General features: G+C 37.4%; 2 protein-coding genes across 5 annotated transcripts in view; one reads left to right on the top strand and one right to left on the bottom strand.

Moving 5' to 3' along the window:
• Positions 1–22,190, top strand: part of LOC139952429 (laminin subunit alpha-2-like) — a 147,182-nt gene that overhangs the window by 102,259 nt on the left and 22,733 nt on the right. For 2 of the 4 annotated variants that reach the window (XM_071951555.1, XM_071951554.1), the window contains 2 exons: positions 788–850; positions 2,363–2,522. In XM_071951555.1, coding sequence (XP_071807656.1) covers positions 788–850; positions 2,363–2,522 — 223 coding nt within the window. The remainder of the gene's footprint in view (positions 1–787; positions 851–2,362; positions 2,523–22,190) is intronic. The other 2 variants (XM_071951557.1, XM_071951556.1) reach the window with 1 other exon arrangement.
• LOC139952652 (5-hydroxytryptamine receptor 1A-like) lies at positions 15,562–17,019 on the bottom strand. The gene has a single exon (XM_071951856.1). It carries the CDS (start codon positions 17,017–17,019, stop codon positions 15,562–15,564), a length of 1,458 nt encoding a protein of 485 aa, XP_071807957.1.

Here is a 22,190-nt window from a genome sequence, read left to right as displayed (position 1 = left end):
AGGCAAGATAGTGCACTGGGAAAACTTTCTGTATCCTGTCACCACATTATACAAATTATTACAAAAAGGAATATTTCATTTGAGCAAATTAGAAACTTTTTTATTTCTTAATAACGAGCTGTTGCAAACAACTTACCGACCAAAAATGCAAAAAATAGCCAATGGCCTGAGGTTTTGACCTTAGTAGAGTCTTTCTCAAAGGCTAAATGACAACACAACAAACATGAACAGGTAGGCCACTAACTATTTTATAATGAATAGAAAAGGGTGACATGATTCAGAAACTTTTCCGTACACTGTAATGTTCATGTAACCTCGTGTGTGACATCACAAGTTTTCAAAAGAGCCACAGAGCCCCGGATTTCCTGCAGGCATGATTTGCACACAGCCTGATTTGCGCACAGCCCACATAGGCCTATGGAAGAAAACGCAAAATTTTATATTTTATGGAGATTGCACTGTTTGAATTTTTATAAAGATCGGATATCAAGAAAGGGGTACATCTTAAAAACTTGTTTTTTAAAAAGTCTTGAATTTACGTGGAAATGTATGAAACAAAATGTAATGATTCCTGTATAACTTTTTTGTTGTATAAACCCGTGTTATTGAACTTACACTATTGTCTTAATCAATTAGGGCAGTTAATCGTTTATTTAGTTTTTGCATGTTTTGCATGTTCTGCACATCGCAAAAAAAAGAATAACAACTGTAGTTCAGATCTTGCTGTTGTCATGGTAACCCGTCAGTTTCATCCTCGACCAATGTTCCTCCCTTCCGTCCTTTGTAGACACCCCTGTCTCTTCCTCTTCTTCCTCTCCTCCCGGCATGACTGATCCAACCACAAACAGAGGTTAGTTTTCCATCGCACTTCACTTTGATATTTTGTTAAAAATAGCATTTTGCAAAAAAAAAAAAAAAAAAATCACCTTAATGCCCACGACCACAACTATTTGTCGCCAACCTTGTAAAACACGATTCATCTTCGTTGAGTAGCAGCAACAAGATTGCCACGCACTTGATTCAGTAAGCCATTTCCGAGTTGCAATTGAATAACGTCTTTTGCAATGACTTGCTCAGTCACAATGTACCGCTCACATTTGAATAGATCAGTACTATGTCAAATGGTTAGGGGTAAGCTTTCGTATAGCAACCTCCAGACAGGCAAACCCTGGTACTATTGTGCCATACACCTCCGTTCAGAATTGTGTATGGGTGTTCATTGTCTCTTACGTAACTAAGCAAAAGCTTGCCCCTAATCATGTGACATAGCAACTGTCTCGATAGTCTGAGGAATTCAAATTTAAGTGGTAAATCGTGATCAAGTAAGTCATTGTACCTGACATTTTTCAAGTCTAACCTGGAAATGGCTTATTCTCATGAATTGAAGCAAATAAGCTTAAAGACACTGGACACTATTGGTAACTGTCAAAGACCAAGCTTCTCACTTGGTGTATCTCATCATATGCATAAAATAACAAACCTGTGAAAATTTGAATTCAATTGGTTGTCAAAGTTGAGAGATAATAATGGAAGAAAAAAACACCCTTATAAACACAAAGTTGTGCGCTTTCAGATGCTTGATTTCGGGACCTTAAAATCTAATTCTGAGCAATCTAATTCTTGGAAATACTTCTTTCTACGATACTTAAGAGGAAGCCGTTTCTCACAATGTTTTATACTATCAACAGCTCCCCATTACTCGTCAACAAGTAAGGTTTTATGCTAATAATTATTTTGAGTAATTACCAATAGTGTCCAGTGTCTTTAAGAACACTTTTATATGGTATGTTTTTGTGTTTCCTGCAAGTTTTCACAAATGATGGAAGCTACTGTCCAATGTAGTTTTTTTGCAAAATCCCTTTTTACATACATTGTGAGCGAGAAATGCAGTGATGAGAGATATCAGACTTGCATCTGACTCCAGCCTATGTTATGTTTGCCTGATAGAAAAAAACATGTATATTACTTCAGGATATACATGGAAAGAGATATTGCTTTTAGATCTGTTTCTCTCACACTGAGGATAAAGCCCAGTTCGTACTTCCTGCGAATGCAAATGCGATATGAATTCTGATTACACAAATTCGCAACAAATGATTCGCATCAGTTGACTTGTGCTGATCTCTGAAAAACAGGGCTGTGACGTCAAAAACTCGCTTCGCATTCGCAGGACGTATGAACCCAGCTTTATTTTACCAGAAGCTCCTTCAAATCTATAACTCCAGGGGTTATGTTGAGATGCAACTAATTCACAACCTCCTAAAATCTGGAGCCTCTTATTGAACCCTTCTGTCAGTAATAACCCTCATCCCTGTCAACCAATAAATATTAAAGACTTTTGAAAATAAACTATGCCTTGCAGAGGGTAATGATAATTCTACAACACAACGAAGCACCATCCAGACTCCTGTGGAATGCGCTGTGGCCAAGAAGCCATCCGTCATCTCTAACGCAGTCCGCTTCGGCCTGTCAACGGACAGTCACATCCAGCTAGCTATTGACCCATTGGAGTTTGGCAAAGTGTAAGTCACCTTTTTTTTTCTCTTTCTTGTAAAGTCAGAATCATATTTCCTGCGAGTGCTTCGTTCAAAGCGAACTTTCTTGCATCCACAATTGGAAGGGAAACGTGTACCCAGTCGCTTTATTTTCGCATAAGGTATGAATATGAACCGGGCTTAATTGTTGATTTTGAAACTGATGGCCATTAGCAGGGCCCAATTTCATAAAGCTGTTTAGCAGAACAAATCTCTTTGCTAAGCAAACAACTTTGACCGGAACCAGCTACGACAAAGTAAACTTACAGTAATTTGAGCTGGTAGCCTGTTTCTGCTAAGCAACAATATTCTGTGCTTAGCAATTTTTTTGGTGCTTACAGGCTTTATGAAATTGGGCCAAGTTGTTTTGCTTCTGGCTTTGAGCTCATCAAGAACTTCTGGTCATTATTTATCTACTGTTGCTCTTAATGTTTACACAACCAACTTATTCTCAGGGAAGAGAATCCTAGGCATTACCCAGGGAATTTCAATCGCACTGTTTATATTGTGTTGATGAGTTTTTATTTGCAGGGTTTACCTCTAGGTCAAAGTAAATAACTACGTGCCGATATGGGCCAATTTGCGGCTGTTACTATACAAAATAAAAATAAAAAAAAGATATTTTTAAATATTTTTCTTTTACCCCCTTTTTGTTTGTTTTCAATTTTTTTTTTTTTTTTTTTTTTTTTTTTGGGGGGGGGGGGATTTCTACGGAACGCTTTGCTTTTAACAACGTTCTGCTTTAACGATGTTGATCTGAGATGGCTTTGATGGGGGGGGGGGGGGGGGGGTTGCAAACAAGAACCCTGTGTGTTTGTTGTGTTGTGATACAAAACATCCCCCCTTCCCCTCCCCCCCAACGGACGGGTCCTCAGTCTTACATAAACTGATATCTTTACAAAGATGCACGATGACAAATTTACACAGTAGATTGGTGTTTAATTTGTCTGCAACATTCCTTGGAAACCTAGCACCCAATAAATATGTGCACAGTAAATTAGACGGCGGTTTGTTTAAGTATCGAGATACTGTAGTTATCCTAATTTATTAATACTTGGTATGCTTTTGATTAATGAGCTTCAGTTTTCAAAAGCATTTTTATGCTAGTTTTCGGGGGAAACGTTTGGTTTCAATGCTGTTTTTCATCGGCAATGTCATACTGAACCGACTCTTCCCCTATCGTGTAGTGTCTCTCTACACTTGTGTACAGGTTAAAACTAAAATATTATTAATTTCTTGATTTGGGTGCAAATTATTTCCTAGTATATACCACATACAGTGTTATACTTGTCATTTGATTGGAGAGAAACGAGCCACAAACTTGTTCGCGTTATTTTGCCATGCATACTACTGCAATGCTCCATGTAGTTAAAGGCAGTGGACACTATTGGTAATTACTCAAAATAATTATTGGCACAAAACCTTTCTTGGTGACGAGTAATAGGGAGAGGTTGATGGTGTAAAACATTGTGAGAAACGGCTCCTCTGAAGTAACGTAGTTTTCGAGAAAGAAGTAATTTTCCACGAATTTGATTTCGAGACCTCAGATTTAGAACCTGAGGTCTCGAAATCAACCATGTAAACGCACACAAGTTCGTGTGACAAGGGTGTTTTTTTTTTCATTATTATCTCGCAACTTCAATGACCGATTGAGCTCAAATTTTCACAGGTTTGTTATTTTATGCATATGTTGAGACACACCAACTGTGAAGGCTAGTCTTTGACAATTACCAATAGGGTCCACTGCTTTTAATATCATTTGTTGCTTTGCAGTCTGTTCCCAAAATAATCGTTCCTTTTCCGAATGAGGCATGGTCATGGCACAGTGGACAAGGAATAGTGTCTACATTTTGTCGTGCGTAATACTGCAATGCTCCTAAATATTATATTTCAGCCTACTATTCATTGCTTTGCAGCTCTGTTCTCAAAATAATAGTTCCTTGCCCTTTTCCGAATGAGGCACGGTCAGGGCACTGCGGACAAGTTAGATGTCTACATGGTGTCCTCCACTTTGTTTAGAAGGGGGGTTTCAGAATTTCCAGAGTGTCATCATCAGTGGACAAGTTTCCGTGTCTGTTTTGTGTTTGACAAGGATCTAGATTGGCTTTTCCATTTTTACTTGACTTCCCTCATATGAAATAGAATAGTCCAGAATTCACTCTGTGATTATGTTGTGACAATGAGCTAAAATGGGACAAATGTTTGTGTATCAAAGTTATCTATCTTACTGGAACAAAATATACTGTTTTTACTCTATACACCAGTATAGGATACAACGGAATTATTGTTTTTCAGGGGTGCAAATGTTTTACTTTTTCAATTAAATAAACAAACATTTAATAGTAATATTAATAAAGACGTAAAGTGCGAGAAGCCTCTAAGCGCATGAAGAGAACATTAAAGAAACAATGAGAGAAAGACACAAGTTACAAATAACCAAATTACAAATAAGCAGTTTTAAACAAATTTGTTTTTATGAAAGACTCGAAACGTTGTAAAGAATTGGCCTGGCGACTATGCACAGGAAGACTTTGCAAAGAAATGATGCGGCATATGAACAAGATCTGTGGCCATAAAAGAATTGAAGAAGCTCATTGCATAAAATGGAGTACACATTGGTTTTTATCAAAGTAGATTCATTCAACTTGCTTGAACAACTCCCTTTGTAACCAAGTTAATGAAAGTTCATCAAAGTATGTTATCACCTTTAAAATCAGTAGGATTTGAATCTTTGCATGGTGGAGATAAGATATAAAAGAGTTTGCGGTAACACCATGTAATAACAATCTCTGAGTGAGTTGGGGTGGTTCTGAAAAGAACCGTTGGGTTAACTCGACGTTTCGATCAGTATGCTCTGATCGTCTTCTGGAGAAGACGATCAGAGCAAGACGATCAGAGCATACTGACCGAAACGTCGAGTTAACCCAACGGTTCTTTTCTCAACCACCCCAACTCACTTAGAGATTGTTATTACATGGTGTTACCGCAAACTCTTTTATACCTTTAAAATCATTTCAAAGGAATATACTGCCAAAAAATTGCTTTCAAAATGTCACGATTGCCCTGAAAGCAAAAGCCCAAGGCAAACAAAATCAAGACACAGTGGAAAGCAGACATGGTGATTAGGACAGTTCAAGCAATTTAAACTTACAATATAAACATCACTGTAACGAATTCCCCAAGTTGACATCAATAATTGTTTGTTTGGGAACAATAGGAAAGCCAAAAAGACAATACTTTAAAAGAAAGTTTAGATCAAATATCTCAAAATGCAAGATGAACATAAATTGTAATAAATGACCTAAATTTATCTCAGTAATTGCTTGTAAAGGAGGACAAAAAGAGAGTAAAACAGACAAGAGAGGCTAATGTTTCAAAATACTAGTTCAACGTTAAATATTAAGAAATACCCCAGATGGATTCAAGTAATTTGTGATTAGAGTAAGCATGTAAGCGTGACTTAAAAGTAGGGTATTCCTCTGGTGATTACTTCAAAAACTAATGACCATAAAAACTAACTCAGTAAGAAGCCCTGAAGCTGTTGACTGACAAAAAATTCCGTTCTTAGGAAGGTGGTTTTAAAGAGAGAGTGATTCAAAAAGATTTCAAGAAACAATTCTGAGATTGTGGAGTGTATTCAAATTATGGATTTTCCTCCTGCGTCAACATAACCCCTTTAGATATTCGGTATTATCTAAAAAATTGTAATGAAACTATAACAGATATCAACATAAACCACAAAAATATAAACCCCAGAAATTATAACAGGTTATAACTGCATTGTATATTTTTGTAGCGGTGCTATAATGAGCAGAAAATATTGCTTAAAGGAACACGTTGCCTTGGATCGGACGAGTTGGTCAAAACAAAAGCGTTTGTAACCGTTTTTTATAAAATGCATATGGTTGGAAAGATGTTTTAAAAGTAGAATACAATGATCCACACAAGTTTGTCTCGAAATTGCGTGGTTTTCCTTCTACTGTGCGAACTAACATGGTCGGCCATTTATGGGAGTCAAAATTTTGACCCCCATAAATGGCCGACGTGTTAGTCGACAAGGTAAAAGGAAAACCATGAAATTTCGAGGCATGTTTGTGTGGATCATTGTATTCTACTTTTACAACATCTTTCTACCCATATGTATTTTATAAAAAACGGTTACAAACGCTTTTCAAAGACCAACTCGACCGATCCAAGGCAACGTGTTCCTTTAAAATATTGCTTAACAATATTCTGCTCAGCAGAAATGAGCAGGATACCAGTCATAATTGGTACATGTGACATGGTAGTTTGGCCGGTAACCTTATTCTGGTAAGCATGACTTTGTTGTGCTTAGCTAGTTGCTATGAAATTGGGCCCAGATGTCTGCGAAATTGATGGACTGATACATCAGAAGATGCTTTATTTGAGATACGACAGTCTTGCACTTAGCGGATGGTTCAATTTGTAATTTGACTATCCTCTTTTGATGACAAAATGTAATCTTGTTGATCAAATCCGACCAAAAAAAAGCTATTTCTACCTCCATGATCTTAGTAAGGTTAAAGGCAGTGGACACTTTTGGTAATTGTCAAAGACTAGCCCAATCGGTCATCGAAGTTGCGAGATAATAATGAAAGAAGAAAACACCCTTGTCACACGAAGTTGTGTGCGTTTAGATGAATGATTTCGAGACCTCAAGTTCTAAATCTGAGGTCTCGAAATCAAATTCGTGGAAAAATACTTCTTTCTCGAAAACTATGGCACTTCAGAGGAAGCCGTTTCTCACACTGTTTTATACCATCAACCTCTCCCCATTACTCGTCACCCAGAAAGGTTTTATGCTAATACTTATTTTGAGTAATTACCAATAGTGTCCACTGCCTTTAAAGTCTGTGATAAGTGCAAGTATGTATTAGTACGATAGTGTTCAGTGTTTCGTGGCTCATGGTCGGAGTGCAGCGGAGAATGGCTTCTTGGTTATGTAACCATTGCCGGATGGCATCATTATTATTATTATCGATTCATTAAAAGTCAAGTATGCAGCCCTAAGGCAGAATTGTGTCGATATTACGGAACACTACAATTCAGAGATAGAGTATTAAATTAACAAGTTATGAATATGACCAGGAAAGGGCAATGAAAAATTCAGAAATAAGAAATAAAAAAAATATCAATTTGTAATTTTTAAATTTTGTTGTTAAATATAATGTTAGGGCTGATGAAATCCTTTAGAAAAAAAACAAAAAAAAACCAGAAGTTATTTCTCTCCCAGTCCCTTGATTTTGTGCACACTCATTGCTTATTTTGATGGCTTCAATTGAAATAAGCAATGGTGATTTTTTTTAATTTTTTTTTGGGGGGGGGTCTTAACTGGCTATTTTCTTCTGCCTAGCATTTTAAATGGATTGATAATCACTATTCAGATAATGTGCTTGATTCTTTAATGTAGATTTTGTAATGAAGATCACAGGAACACTGTATCCTTTATTTTTCAGGATTAAATCTCGAGGATACCATTATTAAATTTTAAATTCATAATTTAGGGTTGCAAAGTTTCATAAACCATAATTTGTTCTCTCCTCCTATGATTAGTATTCCTCAACTAGTTAAAAGAGTAAATTCTCTTTGTTGAGTACTATTAGAGGACGTTGCCTTGGATCGGGGCGAGTTGGTCTATGAAAAGCATTTGAAACCGACTCCACAAAATGGCTGACCGTCTTAGTTCGCAACATCAAAGGAAAACCACGCAATTTCGAGGCATATTTGTGCAGATCGTTATATGATACTTAGCAAACAACTTTCTAACCATATGCATTTCATAACAAAAGGTTTCAAACGCTTTTTATAGACCAACTCGCCCGATCCAATGCAATGTCAAACGTGTCCCTTTTAAGAATATTTTGGGCACAATTTCCAATCTTCTGCTTCTGTAAATTCCTGTGAAATTACAGGACATTGATCCTCCTCAACATTTAATATGGGAATCTGACTTAAATCAAGCAAAGCTTTTTTGAAATGTTAACTGTATTGCCATATGAAAGGCCAGATGATGCAGAGCAAGGCCTATTGACTCATTAGGGACTAATTAGCTTTAGAAAATAATCACCAAGACTATTTTTATATGCCCACCTAGGTGCGCAAATACTGCTGTAGAGTGGTAACGTCGTGCTTACACAAAAATGAAATTGATAATGAATTTCGGTCAGCGAAATTACTGAATTTTAGTCAGTAAAATTAAAAATATTTTGTCGACAAATTGACTCAGTTTTAGTCGGGATGCCAATTTAAAAAGAAAAATGGATACAGTGCTTGATTTGCCAACTTGGGCCCCAAATTACAGCTGTAAATCTTTGCAGATCTTGTAGTTTTCAAACTCAAAATTATTTTTATTTTTCACTGACAAAATATTGCATTGATAACAAAATTGTCCAAAACTGTTACCTCAATTAAATTGTTCAATCTGTAATTCACAAAAGGGACACTTATTTTTTTTTTTTTACTTAAGAAACAATGTGCACTTATGATTATGTCTATGTACTTATAACAAAGATGACTTATTACAGATCAATGCACTCACAATTTTTAATGACTATTGATTATTTTGAGAGTTCATACCCCCCCCCCACCCCTGCTTAATAAGAACGTGTCAAGAAACCTCCAGAGACCATATCCATTGACTAATGACTAAAACCTTCAAAGCAACGCATCAGCGTCGCATTCCATTTCCGGAACAGTTAGAAAAGAGAACTTGCATAACGAATATGCAGTAATTAATAACTTCATTATATTATGCTAGACATCTTGGGGGGGGAGGGGGGGGGCTTGGATGAAGCTTAAACCGTTGGTCGTCCCAATTAATGACTGACGTATGGGTTGAAAATCATAACCTTTGGCAAAGTTTGTTCAAATTATTTATAAAGTCGTTACTGTTTTCAGCAAGTTTCATGATCTAACTGGTAATGGTTTCGTAATTAATCTTTCAATAAGCATGACCATTGTATTGCTAGATTTTTACCAGTTTGTGTTTCCACAAAATAATTTATCACACAAGCCTCAGGGTTCATACTTCCCGCGAACGCCATACAAATTTTTGACGTCACAAATCGGATACCAAATTTCGCATCATTTGTATGAGCTGAAATCCTGCGGAACATTCGCGGCCAAACAGTCGCTGCAAAAAAAAGCCCTGTGACGTCAAGATTCGTATCGCATTCGCATTTGCAGGAAGTACGAACGAGGCTTTATCCATTGAAGACATATAGCTGGCACAGTTTCAAACATGCAGGATATGACTTTTGTTTTGTCCATGAAGTGACGTATCTACTGACCTTATTAGTTTACCATTTTCACAAGGCAATTTTTTAATTGGTTTGTGCACGTCGCTTTGTGTGCACTTCTCTTTTTCACAAAGTGACGTAAATCTCATCAAAACAGGAATACCACTTCTTTGCTCACTGTGAGCAGAGCCATGAAGTTGTGGCCAAGCTTACCCAGTAGTTTAGAGCCAGTTAATATATTATCCCTTATGCAAATTTAACATCATAAAAGCATATTTAATATATGGTATTTAACCAAAATGATCACAGTAGAGTCAAAAGTCTATTTCTATATGTTCCCCATGGGTCTGTTATTCACCTGTCTTTACACCTTAAAGATGCTATGTCAGATTTTTGGCCGATTTGACCTCAACATTTTGATTTAAAATTCAATAGGTATTTTGATGGGGGTCAAGAAAGTTACAAGCTTTCATTTGAGCCATTGCTCGAAAAAGTCCGCCAACTATTAGTAGCAGTGAAATATAGTGCTCAAAATTAGTTTTTGTCGGGATCTCGACAATATATCACGCGACCAATTCTTATGTGTTTTATAAGAAACTTTTAAATATTTGTCATGGTTCCTGACCATTAAAAGTAAAAGTTAAACTTTTTTTCGTTAGAGCGGGTGATACTCTTTGAAATACTATTCACTCAAAAAAATCTTTTTTTTAATGTTTGGGGCCAAAAATCTGACATAGCATCTTTAAATATCATTCTTGATAACGCATGTTTTAGCTTCTCTAGTATCACAGATTGACACCTGTTTTAGTTATCAATATTTGTTTCCACAACAAAAACAAATGACAAGTTTGTTGCTTTTGATAAATAGTCATTTTATTTTGTATTAACATAATTACAATAATTATTTACATAATTATACAATATGCAAACCCTGAGGTGATATCACACATCACATTACATTTATAGGCAGACCTTAAAATTTATTGTACATTGCTCATACACAATTCAAAACGTTTCTATTTTAAATTGTGTGTAGTTGTACACATACTATTCTTAAAGGAACATACAGAACTGGTTTTGCTAGTAAAAAGCTTGCTGGCAGTGTAAGCACATTTATGTGATTCACCATATACATAAACTGAAAAACCTGTAGAAGTTTGAGATCAATTGGTCATCTGGGTCATGAGAGAGTAGTGAAAAACTAATTACAAATTCTGCATTGCATTGATGCCAAAACAAAAATGAATAAAGCGCTCACTGAGCGATTAACTCCAAACGCGAAATTAGATTATTTATTTCTCATCAAATATGACATTGCAGCCAAAAATATTTCAAGGGATGTTTTCTACTATCATCATCATTAGACCGTGTTAAGTTTTATGTAAATCTGTGATCTTCACGGTTTTTGTATCTTACCAATTCTGTAACGTTCCTTTAACCTACACTCTTAAAACTAAAGAGGTGACTACACTTTGAAAGTGTTGAATCCAGCATTTTGTTGGTTAAATCTAGCATTTTAAATTGTTGATCCAACGCAAAAAGGGTTAATTCAACAATTTAAGTGTTATTTCAACATTTCTCAAAACAATTCCTTTGAATTGTTGGATCAGCTTTTTAAACGTTAAACTGGCACTTAAATTGTTGACAGACTACTTTAAAATGCTGGATTTAACATATAAAATGCTGGCTCCAACACTTTCAAAGTGTAGTCACTCACCGAACTAATGCAAGTGTTGGATTCAACTCTTTAGTTTTAAGAGTGTATGAAAAAGGGGAAAACTAAATATATGTACATTACATGACAGGCCTGGAGTATACATGCAGGCCACGGGGGCCATGGCAACCACTGCCCCGGGTGTTAGCCTTGGTGCCCCTTCAAATGTTTCCCATTGACTTTAAGATTTTTCAAAGGAACATGCCCACCCTCGTTCCCAGGGGTGATCGATCTCGCCGCGCCATTTTTTCCTAGCGTGCCTTGCTCGATCATAACCCCTGGAAGTGTAACTCCAAAATATCCAAATATAAGGGATATTACAATTAGTCCTGTGGTTGATCCATTCTGTGTTGGGCGTTAGTCGCGCACACGCTGGATGCGATGTGTGTAATAAAAGTCATAAACTTGCCTTGGCGTTCAGTGTTGCGTGACACAAAAAAGTGAATACGTACATCTTTATATGCAAGCGTTTCGGCGTATTCGGCGTATAGAGCTTTTTTGGAGACGCACAGCGTTTCAAAATTGCGCGTATATGATAGCCAATCAGAGTTTCCCTCCCAGGGGTTAGAGACGTACGCAGAGGTAGCGTGATACGGCGCGCTGCCCATGGTAGCGAGGTTGGAACATGCCCTATGCAAAATGAAAATGGCCTTGCCCTTTCAATTGTGAAAGTCCAGGGTTAGGGCCTACATGAGATGGGATTAATTTGATCCTTGGATGATCTTGCAGGATTGAGACAAAGCTACATGACATGAAATAAATTCTGGGGAAATTATAACTTCCTTTGAAGAAACAACACAGTGATGGTAACTTAATAATGGCTTGATAATGAGCCACATGCTGCAAATCAAGGCCTAACTTCTCATTAGGGAAATCCATTCAGGATATGAGCTAATCTTCTTGGAGTATGACCAACATTGGGTAACAAAAACGGGGGAAAAAAACTTAATTTTAGCAAGGAAAAATTACTGGATTTCTGGTCAAAATTAGTGAATTTTAGCAAGCAAAATTACTGAATTTTACCTAGCGCAAAAAGCTGGCAAAATGACTGAATTTGAGCTGGCAAAATTACTGTATTTTAGCTAGAAAAAACTATGAATTTTAGCCAGAGGGATGATAAGTTAACAATGGCTTAATGATAAGCCGAATGCGGCAAATCAAGGCCTTACTTCTCATTAGGGAAAGCCATTCAGGTTATAAACTAAGCTTCTTGGAGTATGACCAAGATTTTGAAGGAAAAAAACAGTTTCACCAAAATCAACGATATTACAAAATATAAAACATAAAAAAAAAAAAAATACAAAAAAAAAAAACTACATCAGAGTACTAAATGTAAAGACTAGAGTGTAATTTGTTGTTACTGACTGTTGCCAAATGTAGTTGTAGTTGTGTAAAGCTTAAAGCCACTGGACACATTTGGTAATTACTCAAAATAATTATTAGCATAAAACCTACTTGGTAACGAGCAATGGAGAGCTGTTGGAAGTATAAAACATTGTGAGAAAACGGCTCCCTCTGAAGTAATGTAGTTTTTGAGAAAGAGGTAATTTCTCACTCAAATAAGCCTTTTATTATGCGTCTGAACGCACAAAAAGTAAAGCAACAAGGGTGTTTTTCCTTTCATTATTTTCTTGCAATTTTGATGACCATTATTGAGCCCAAATGTTCACAGATTTGCTATTTTATGCATATGTTGGGATACAACAAGTGAGAATACTGGTCTTTGATAATTACCAATAGTGTCCACTGCCTTTAACTCTTGGGATCACTAATTAAAAGAGCATAGATCAAAGAGCAGAAAATCAGGTGGGATTTGGAGCTAATAAAATGAATAAAGCTAATTGGCAGAGGGCTGGATAAATGGATCACAAACAGGAAGGAAAACAACGCAATTCTGGAAATAGAGTTACGCTTTTATCAGCCTCCATTTTGTTTGGTGTTGTTGTTTTCTCTCTGTTCACTTTCTCTCAAAATACTTGAACCAAAATATTACTCAATGTTTTGTTACATCACAATGAGTGAGGACTGACATTTTCACATTGATTAGAAATGTGTGTATTTAACAAAAAAAACTTAAGCAAAACAGGAGTGTAGTATATCTTGGGTGCGTTCGTTTAGCTTCCCTGGGTCTACCCCGGTGTGTGGCAGGTTTTTTTTGCAGGATGAACAAGGGTAATTATCTGCACACGTTCGTCCTAGAAAAAAAAAAACGCCACACACCAGGGTCGACCCGGGGAAGCTAAACGAACGCACCCACAGTACACATTAATCAGCATCGGATAAAGAACACTGATGTGTATTAAAAGCACTGGTCAAAATATATATTAGCTTAAAGGAACACGTTGCCTTGGATCGGTCGAGTTGGTCTTTGAAAAGCGTTTGTAACCGTTTTTTATAAAATGCATATGGGTAGAAAGATGTTGTAAAAGTAGAATACAATGATCCACACAAACATGCCTCGAAATTGCGTGGTTTTCCTTTTACCTTGTCGACTAACACGTCGGCCATTTATGGGGGTCAAAATTTTGACTCCCATAAATGGCCGACCATGTTAGTTCGCACAGTAGAAGGAAAACCACGCAATTTCGAGGCAAACTTGTGTGGATCATTGTATTTTACTTTTAAAACATCTTTCCAACCATATGCTTTTTATAAAAAACGGTTACAAACGCTTTTGTTTTGACCAACTCGTCCGATCCAAGGCAACATGTTCCTTTAAAAACACCCTTGGTGACGAGCAACAGAGAGCTATTAATAGTAATAAAACGTGAGAAATAGTCAAAAGTGTCAATAGCGTCATCAAGAGTGTGGCAATCAATCAATGCATACAAGAATTACAGCGTTTGAAAAGAAATTGCTCAATTTTGGTGGGTTGGTTTTTGTTGTTGTTGAATTGAGGCCATGAACTTATTTGGTTACGGGGGACCGGGTGGGAATGGAACCGATGCCCTCCTTATATGTCGTTTCATTGGATTTGTGCTTTGCGTTTTCAAACGACCAATTAAACAAATGGGAATAAATATATCAAACTTGAGAAAATACTCAATATACTTGAGAAAATATAAAGTAAAATTTGGAAAGAAAAAAAACCATTAAAACACTTGGACATTAAAGACAGTGTACACTATTGGTAAATGTCAAAGACGAGTCTTCACAGTTGGTGTAACTCAACATATGCATAAAGTAACAAACCTGTGAAAATTTGAGCTCAATCGGTCGTCGAAGTTGTGAGATAATAATGAAAGAAAAAACACCTTGTCTCACAGAGTCGTGTGCTTTCAGATGCTTGATTTCGAGACCTCAAATTCTAAACTTGAGGTCTCGAAATCAAATTCGTGGAAATTTACTTCTTTCTCGAAAACTACTCCACTTCAGAGGGAGCCGTTTCTCACGATGTTTTATACTATCAACCTCTCCCCATTACTCGATACCAAGTAAGGTTTTATTCTAATAATTATTTTGAGTAATTACCAATAGTGCCCATCGCCTTTAACAGACATTAATTTCATTAGAAGTTTAACAACAATATCTTTTACTATAATTATCAAAGAGAAACTCTTAAAACATTTCATTTGGGTAATTTCAAACTCCTAACACTCAGGTTAAAAAACAAAAAAAACAACGGTGTAAAATAATGTGTGTTTTTTAAAATCATTCAAAGTAAATTTTGGTGTGTTTTTCTCAACTTACCAATAATTGGTTCTGTACATCTCACACAAGTATTTTTCAGAAATCTTGGAAATTCAGGAATGGGGTTACAAATTATCTGTACAAAAATGGACAGATTCATTTGTTTCTCACTAACAGGGCATTGTATACAACATCATTTTATACCATAAAGAGGATTAAAAAGACTTGTAATATTGATTGTTTTTTAAGGGATGTTTCTGTAAAAAATTAGTACATCACAAATATGAATTGGACGCGAGACCCTCGTATTTCACAAAAAGCTAAATTACATGGGCCTTTCAATATGAAATGCTTAGTATTTATTTACAGTTAGAGATCATCGGTGGTTTTTCCTCTGATGTGAAAAATGTGTAGAAGTTTATCATCAACAGCCAGATGTGTTTTTGGACGGTTCTTTTGTGTCGCTCTTAAGCAATCTGCTTGTGTTGGAAAGTGTCCTGGTGCCATTTTCTTTGAATGGCAAAAGTGTCAGAACACGGTTTGGGGAATTCCTTGTCTTACAGCGGAGCAGCTTTCTAAAAGCATCCTTAAAGTCTTTATTGAATTTAGTGTACAATATGGGATTGATCATGGAGTTGAAGTAGCCAAGCCAGAGGAAGACGCTTTTCCAAAAGGAGGGTAAATCACAGTGCGCGCAAAACGGAAGTACAAGAGCGGTTATGAAGAACGGCAACCAACAGATGAGAAAGGTCCCAGTGACTATGGCTAGGGTCTTCACGGCCTTCTGCTCTCGACACGAGGCAAGGTGCCGGCGCTGGCTCAATCGCTGCCGGATGAATGGGGAACTGGGAACTGAGAGGTGATTTTTTTGCGGTGATTGCTGCTGATGTGTAGATAGAGAGTCAGTTCTCTGGTGTACTGGCGAAAGTAAGATAGACGTCTGACTCACGGAGTAAGAGGTCGGCGATGTGGGAATAGGCGGTTTGGCGATCAAACCAGGACTTGACTGACGTCGTTGGCCGTTTGAACGTGGAGGAGTTACATGTACATGTAGCTCTAGCATTGAGTTATGGCTCTCCTTCTCAGCAATGATGGGTTCACTGTTGGAGAGCCGTTTCATCATTGAGGCAAATCTTAGGGACATTTCACCGGCATACGGGCGTCTGACTGACGAAAGAGAGGCGGAATCCAACGGTGTACTGACCAAATGTGTGCCGTGTATACGCTTGCGAGCTTCCACAAACATACGAATGTAGACGACCATCATTATTGTCATGGGGATAAAAAACGCACCGAATGTGGAGAATACGGTGTAGAGCCTATTTTGACTGATCACACACTGAGATGGATCTGTGTTCTTCGTCCGCCAACCAAAGAGTGGCGTTGCTGAAATCAGTAAGGAAATCACCCATACCGCAGCTATCATAACCAGCATGCGGGATGGGGTACGTTTCAATTTGTACTCCAAGGGTCTCGTGATTGCCCAGTACCGATCCAGGGCAATGACGCACAAGTTCAGGATGCTTGCCGTACAGCACAGGACGTCCAAAAAGATCCAGAAATCGCAGACGACGGGTCCTAACGTCCACTCTACCGTGAGTTCCACAGAGAGGCTTAACGGCATGACCATCAAGCCCACCATGAGGTCTGCTACGGCCAGCGACGCGATGAGGTAGACAGGGGGTGTCTGGAGGGGTCGGTGCCTCCTTACGGCCGCCAGGATTAAGATGTTTCCAAAGAGGACACAGAAGATCATCAGGCACAATCCTCCGACAAGAAGCACCTGTTTGATTGTGGTGCTCATTAAACTTGTCATGATTAGAGTTGTCGTGTTGTTTGTCTGAAAGACAGAATACGCTACTTCAGAGCTCGTGTTCTCCATCTTAGTTTCCACACTTTCTCCGATCATTTAAAATTAATTTCTGAACACAAATGCACAAATTGTTAATGGATTCTGACGAGGTTATGGAACAGTTCTCTTATCCATTTGGTGTTCCTCTCGACTGAGATCCAGTTTCACTGATGAAGCTTTTATAAAATTTGTATCACAACTTTGCCACATCATCAAACAAAATCTCCCTGGTCATTTCGAAGCTTGCTCCACTTTCAGACTTTTGTTGCTGTTTTTCAAAATGTGCTTCTTACAAAAATCTCTAGCTGCTCTCTCTCTCCTATGTGTGCAAATGGGCTTTCAGGTCTGATTCATTTCTGCATCTCCACGGCTTAAAGCGATCTTCTCGTTTTTCCGACCAGATGGATAACAACTGATACGTTAATTCATGCCGCAATTCCTAGGTGGATGTGATATTTATCTACCTCTCGGGTCCTGGCGGGGAGTTTCCGTTTAGAGAATGAACGACTCTTTTCTACTCACTAGCAGGTGTTTGTCAAATCATCTACCCGAAGTTAGCAACAGACGTCAAGTTACCTGATTTTGGTTGTACATCCATCAAGATTTGATTCGCAAAGGAATATCCTGTAACTGTCTTCTTCATTAGGAGCAATGATTTTTTCAAATCCTCGGATAGATTGCGAACCCCTGTTGATAAATAAACAAGATGACATTTTGAAGCTGTGTACATTCATATATGCAATTGAAATCAAATTGGAGGCAGGGCAGCTGGTTGTTGACTTGGTTTATAAAACAAACAACTACTAGCCAGCTGGAGTATTATGGGCAAAGAGATGTGATCTGACATGCATATTGTATGTTTCTTCAAGTCGTCTCTGCAACACATGGTCGGGATGGTTTAAGTCATGCGTCACTAACCGTTAAGTGTCGCTGGCTTGTTCTCTTATTATGGTTTCTTATTCTGATCTTAGTGTACTGTTAAAAGCATTTAATACCCGACCAAAATAAACACCGCATGTTTAAAGGGAAGGTACACGTTTGGTAATTACTCATAACAAAATTAACTTAAAAACTGACTTGGTAACGAGCATTGAAGAGCTGTTGATAGTATAAAACAATGTGGGAAACGACTCCCTCTGAAGTAACGTAGTTTTTTGAGAAAGAGGTAATTTCTCACTGAAATAATAAAAGACTTCTAGCTAGAAGTCTTTTATTCTCATCTGTAAGCACACAATTTCGTCCAACAAGGGTGTTTTTTCTTTCATCATTTTCTTGCAACTTCGATGACCGATTGAGCCCAAATTTCCACAGGCTTGTTATTTTATGCTTATGGTGGAATACACAAAGTGAGAAGACTGGTCTTTGACAATTCCCAAACGTGTATCTTCCCTTTAAGTGTCACTGGCTTGTTCTCTTATTATGGTTTCTTATTTTGATCTTAGTGTACTGTTAAAAGCATTTAATACCCACAAAATAAACACCGCATCTTTAAGATGAATACAACACCACAGGCTATGTGACCTTTGTTGCAAGAAAAGCAGCCTTGTACTGGGCCTTTCTGCAGGCAAGATGTTTGTTTACATTCGCGGCCACTGGCCAAAGTGCTAGAAAGTTACACTGGTGTGTGGGTGTTGTGGCTGAGCGGATAAGAGCACCGAACTCAAGCTCTGGTGTTTCTGTTCAGCAGAGGTGTGGGTTCGAATCCCGGTCATGAAACTTGTGTCCCTGAGTAAGATACTGCTCTCTTTACTAGACAGGGACTTTAGTAATAAGACAGAATCAAAATGAGGAGACTTAGAATCAAAGTGAGAAAACGGTTTCTTCATCTACTCTGTTTGTTTGTTTGAATAAAAATCTAAGAGACTATTGATATCTGTTTAGTGGGTAAAGTGAAAGATATTTGTGAGAATCGGACTCAACATTTGAACATCATTTATTTTGGGACAAACATGTTGCATTGAAAAGAAAAAAAACCCCAAGATCATGGACTTGTCCTGTCTTGAGTTAACTGACCCGACACTCAACAGCTGAAAAAGTTTTGAAATGTGCCGGCCCTTTCTTCCTATTGAAGGTGATAAAAATCGGACAGTGCTATCTCTTTAGAATATCTCTGCTGTAATGAATTTCCAGTATCCAGCCTGGATGTAATGAAAGGATGAATTGTCATATGAAGGCCATGACTTGAAAAAGGTTGTGTCGCTTGTATCTCCTGTTTTTCACTGCAAATTATAACCTCCTCTTTTGAGCGGGGCAGATATTGTTCTGCGTGTTTCTGATTTCTTCCCATTGTTGTTGTTTCTAAATGGTGTTATCATTGTCGTTTGATTGGCTTTCACTGGATTTGTACACATTGTTGTGTTTACATTGTCTCTGCTGCGCCTTGAACATCTGTTAAGATTGATTCGCCGCATTACAAATACCTACTCTTATTTTGATTTAAGGAATTCTGTTATTGATGATTGAAGTATGTAATGAAAAAGGTGTTTGGCTAGAGGGCCATCACAGATTTGACATTTTTTTAAAGGTATAAACTAGAAATTTGTAAACAATTTAAAATGGCTTGGTTGTTTGTGATCACTACCAATATTTGTAGTCCCCTTCGTATCTACTTGCCGCACTTTCTGAAATAAATTTCCCAAACATTATTTCCCAAGATTTTAACCCTAACATTATACGCAGCTGATTTAAAGCGAATGGTTTTAACGAGTCAACTCTTGAATAATTGATTAATAATGGGTAATACAATATGCAGCTATATGTACAACTGTGCACACGGAAATCAATCTCTGCACTAAAATAACAGAGGTGGGCAGAGACAATGTAATTAATGTACCTTGGCCATGTTCAGACGGCAAACTTAAAGTAGACCTGAATCGTTTGAACTTTTACGATCAGCGGCGGCGGTCGTACAAATAAAACTATCTTGCGTTCAGACAGCCTGATATTGAACCCAGTTCGGTTTATCTTAAGTTTTTAGAGGTCACCCTGCTTCGTGACCCAATATCCCCTAAAAGATGAAAGATGCTTGCTTTCACAATTAATAAAATATGGCTTATTAGGTTTTTACCCATACACCGATTCGCAATTTCACAGGCATATTACTCTGGTGGTGGTTGAACCCACGACCCTTGCAATTCTAGAGCAGTGTCTTACTAACTAGACTACCGAGGTTGCCCGGCAGCTAGAGGCAGTTCGAATCCTATGTTTTGGCAGCGGGTACCGCAACGATATAATAGATGTTTAATTTGCATCGGGGATAAAGAATGTAAATTTTTCTTTTTTTACCTGTACACGATGTTTATCGGCAATGTATACTAATATTAATTTGTTTTATTTTTATTTATGGCTAGTTTGATTTACCCGTCTCGGGTCACCGGTCACCTGTGAGGACTTAAAACCGGATGTGGTTGTTTTATTTATTCTGTTCACACACCGCGCTAAAAGATAAAGTGTTTTATCTTTAAACCATCCTTGCAGACTGATTTAACTAAAACAGTTTTAACTGGATTCGTTAAACTTCAAGTTTTAAGAGCTTTCAGACAAGCAAAGTAAAAAAATTGAATGAGCTAAAACCAACTGTAGTACCGTGTCTGAACGACCTCATTCTAATTACTGTACATCGAAGGCGACACTAATTTCCCCTGGGCTTCTTTGCATATTTCCTAAAATATCTTGCGAGGACATTTTGGTTTGACCTGTTGGTTTATACACCTTCCAAATTGAGATATATTTTACAGTAATCTTATTTACGCAGTAGCTGTCCATATGTTTTGCGGCGATTATTGATTACGTACTGCCGGCATGCAGGGGCATTCGGTTTTACGAGCAAGGCCCTCAAGTTGTGTTGATCGTGATAATTGAGTTCAGTATTAAAACACACAGCAACAACTCTGACCAAGGCTAACTAATTTGTAGAGTTGCAGGTATTTGAAGTTCAAATATCAAGTTTCAATTTTACAGCTGCCCCCTGTTTGTACAATTGTAATAAAATTAGTTCTTTCATCAACAACCTGAAAAAGCATGTGGACTTTAGGTCTACAGCTATACGGCTATGACTTTAGCCTTCGGCTATTAAAATAAGATTGAGTTTTAACCTTACACCGGTGTATAATTATTATTTTTATTACAAAAATACTTCCAGATGGGCTAGGAGAAACAAAAGCTAAATAATTACTGTGGTCCATAGACCTGCCTCCCCACATCTGGTTGTATTACAAGTAATAAAACAATAATAAAATATGTATAAAACAATTTAAAAGATAGGAAAGTTAATTATAAATAAAACATGTCTATGTACATCAAAAGTTGGCAACTAAAACACAAAATAATATAAAGCCTGGACTATGTGGGAGTAAAACCAGTTTTAGTGAGACTCTGTACTTTCGTGTTCTGAGTACGTACACACAGGTGTGAGGGTAAAAACCATTTAAATTATTTTTCCTGATGTAAAAAAAAGTGTCTTTTTAATTTTTATTGGACACTACTTAACAGGTTTTCAATGTAGGCTTGTGCAACACCCAAATATAGCCCTTAAAGCCATTGGACCCTTTCGGTTCAGAAAAAAACCCCAAAATGTTCACAGATTTACAAATAACTTACAGGGTTTACTTTTTGAGAAAACAGCAAAACAATATAAATTCTCGTTAACGAGAATTACGGATTTATTTTAAACACATGTCATGACACGGCGAAACGCGCGGAAACAAGGGTGGGTTTTCCCGTTATTTTCTCCCGACTCCGATGACCGATTGAGCCTAAATTTTCGCAGGTTTGTTATTTGATATAGAAGTTGTGGTACACGAAGTGTGGGGCTTGGACAATACTGTTTACCGAAAGGGTCCAATGGCTTTAAAAGCAGTGAACACTGTTGGTAATTACTCAAAATAATTATTAGCATAAAACCTTTCTTGGTGACGAGTAATGGGGAGAGGTTGATGGTATAAAACATTGTGAGAAAGGGAAGTAATTTTCCGTGAATTTGATTCCGAGACCTCAGATTTAGAACTTGAGGTCTTGAAATCAACCATCTAATTAAACGCACACAACTTCGTGTGACAAAGGTGTTTTTTCTTTCATTATTATCTCGCAAGTTCGGTGATCGATGAGCTGAAATTTTCACAGGTTTGTTTTTTATGCATATGTTGAGATACACCAACTTAAAGGGTAGTATTTGACAATTTCCAACAGTGTCCACTGACTTT

This window comes from Asterias amurensis, chromosome 20 (genome assembly GCF_032118995.1).
Source record: "Asterias amurensis chromosome 20, ASM3211899v1".
In the NCBI taxonomy this organism is placed as follows: Eukaryota; Metazoa; Echinodermata; class Asteroidea; order Forcipulatida; family Asteriidae; genus Asterias; species Asterias amurensis.
Note: the sequence above shows the minus strand (reverse complement) of the source record. Positions and strands in the feature narration are given on the sequence as shown.

Coding starts and splice junctions, on each gene's coding strand:
- LOC139952652 (XM_071951856.1), bottom strand. CDS start 17,019: ATGGAGAACACGAGCTCTGAAGTAGCGTATTCTGTCTTTCAGACAAAC.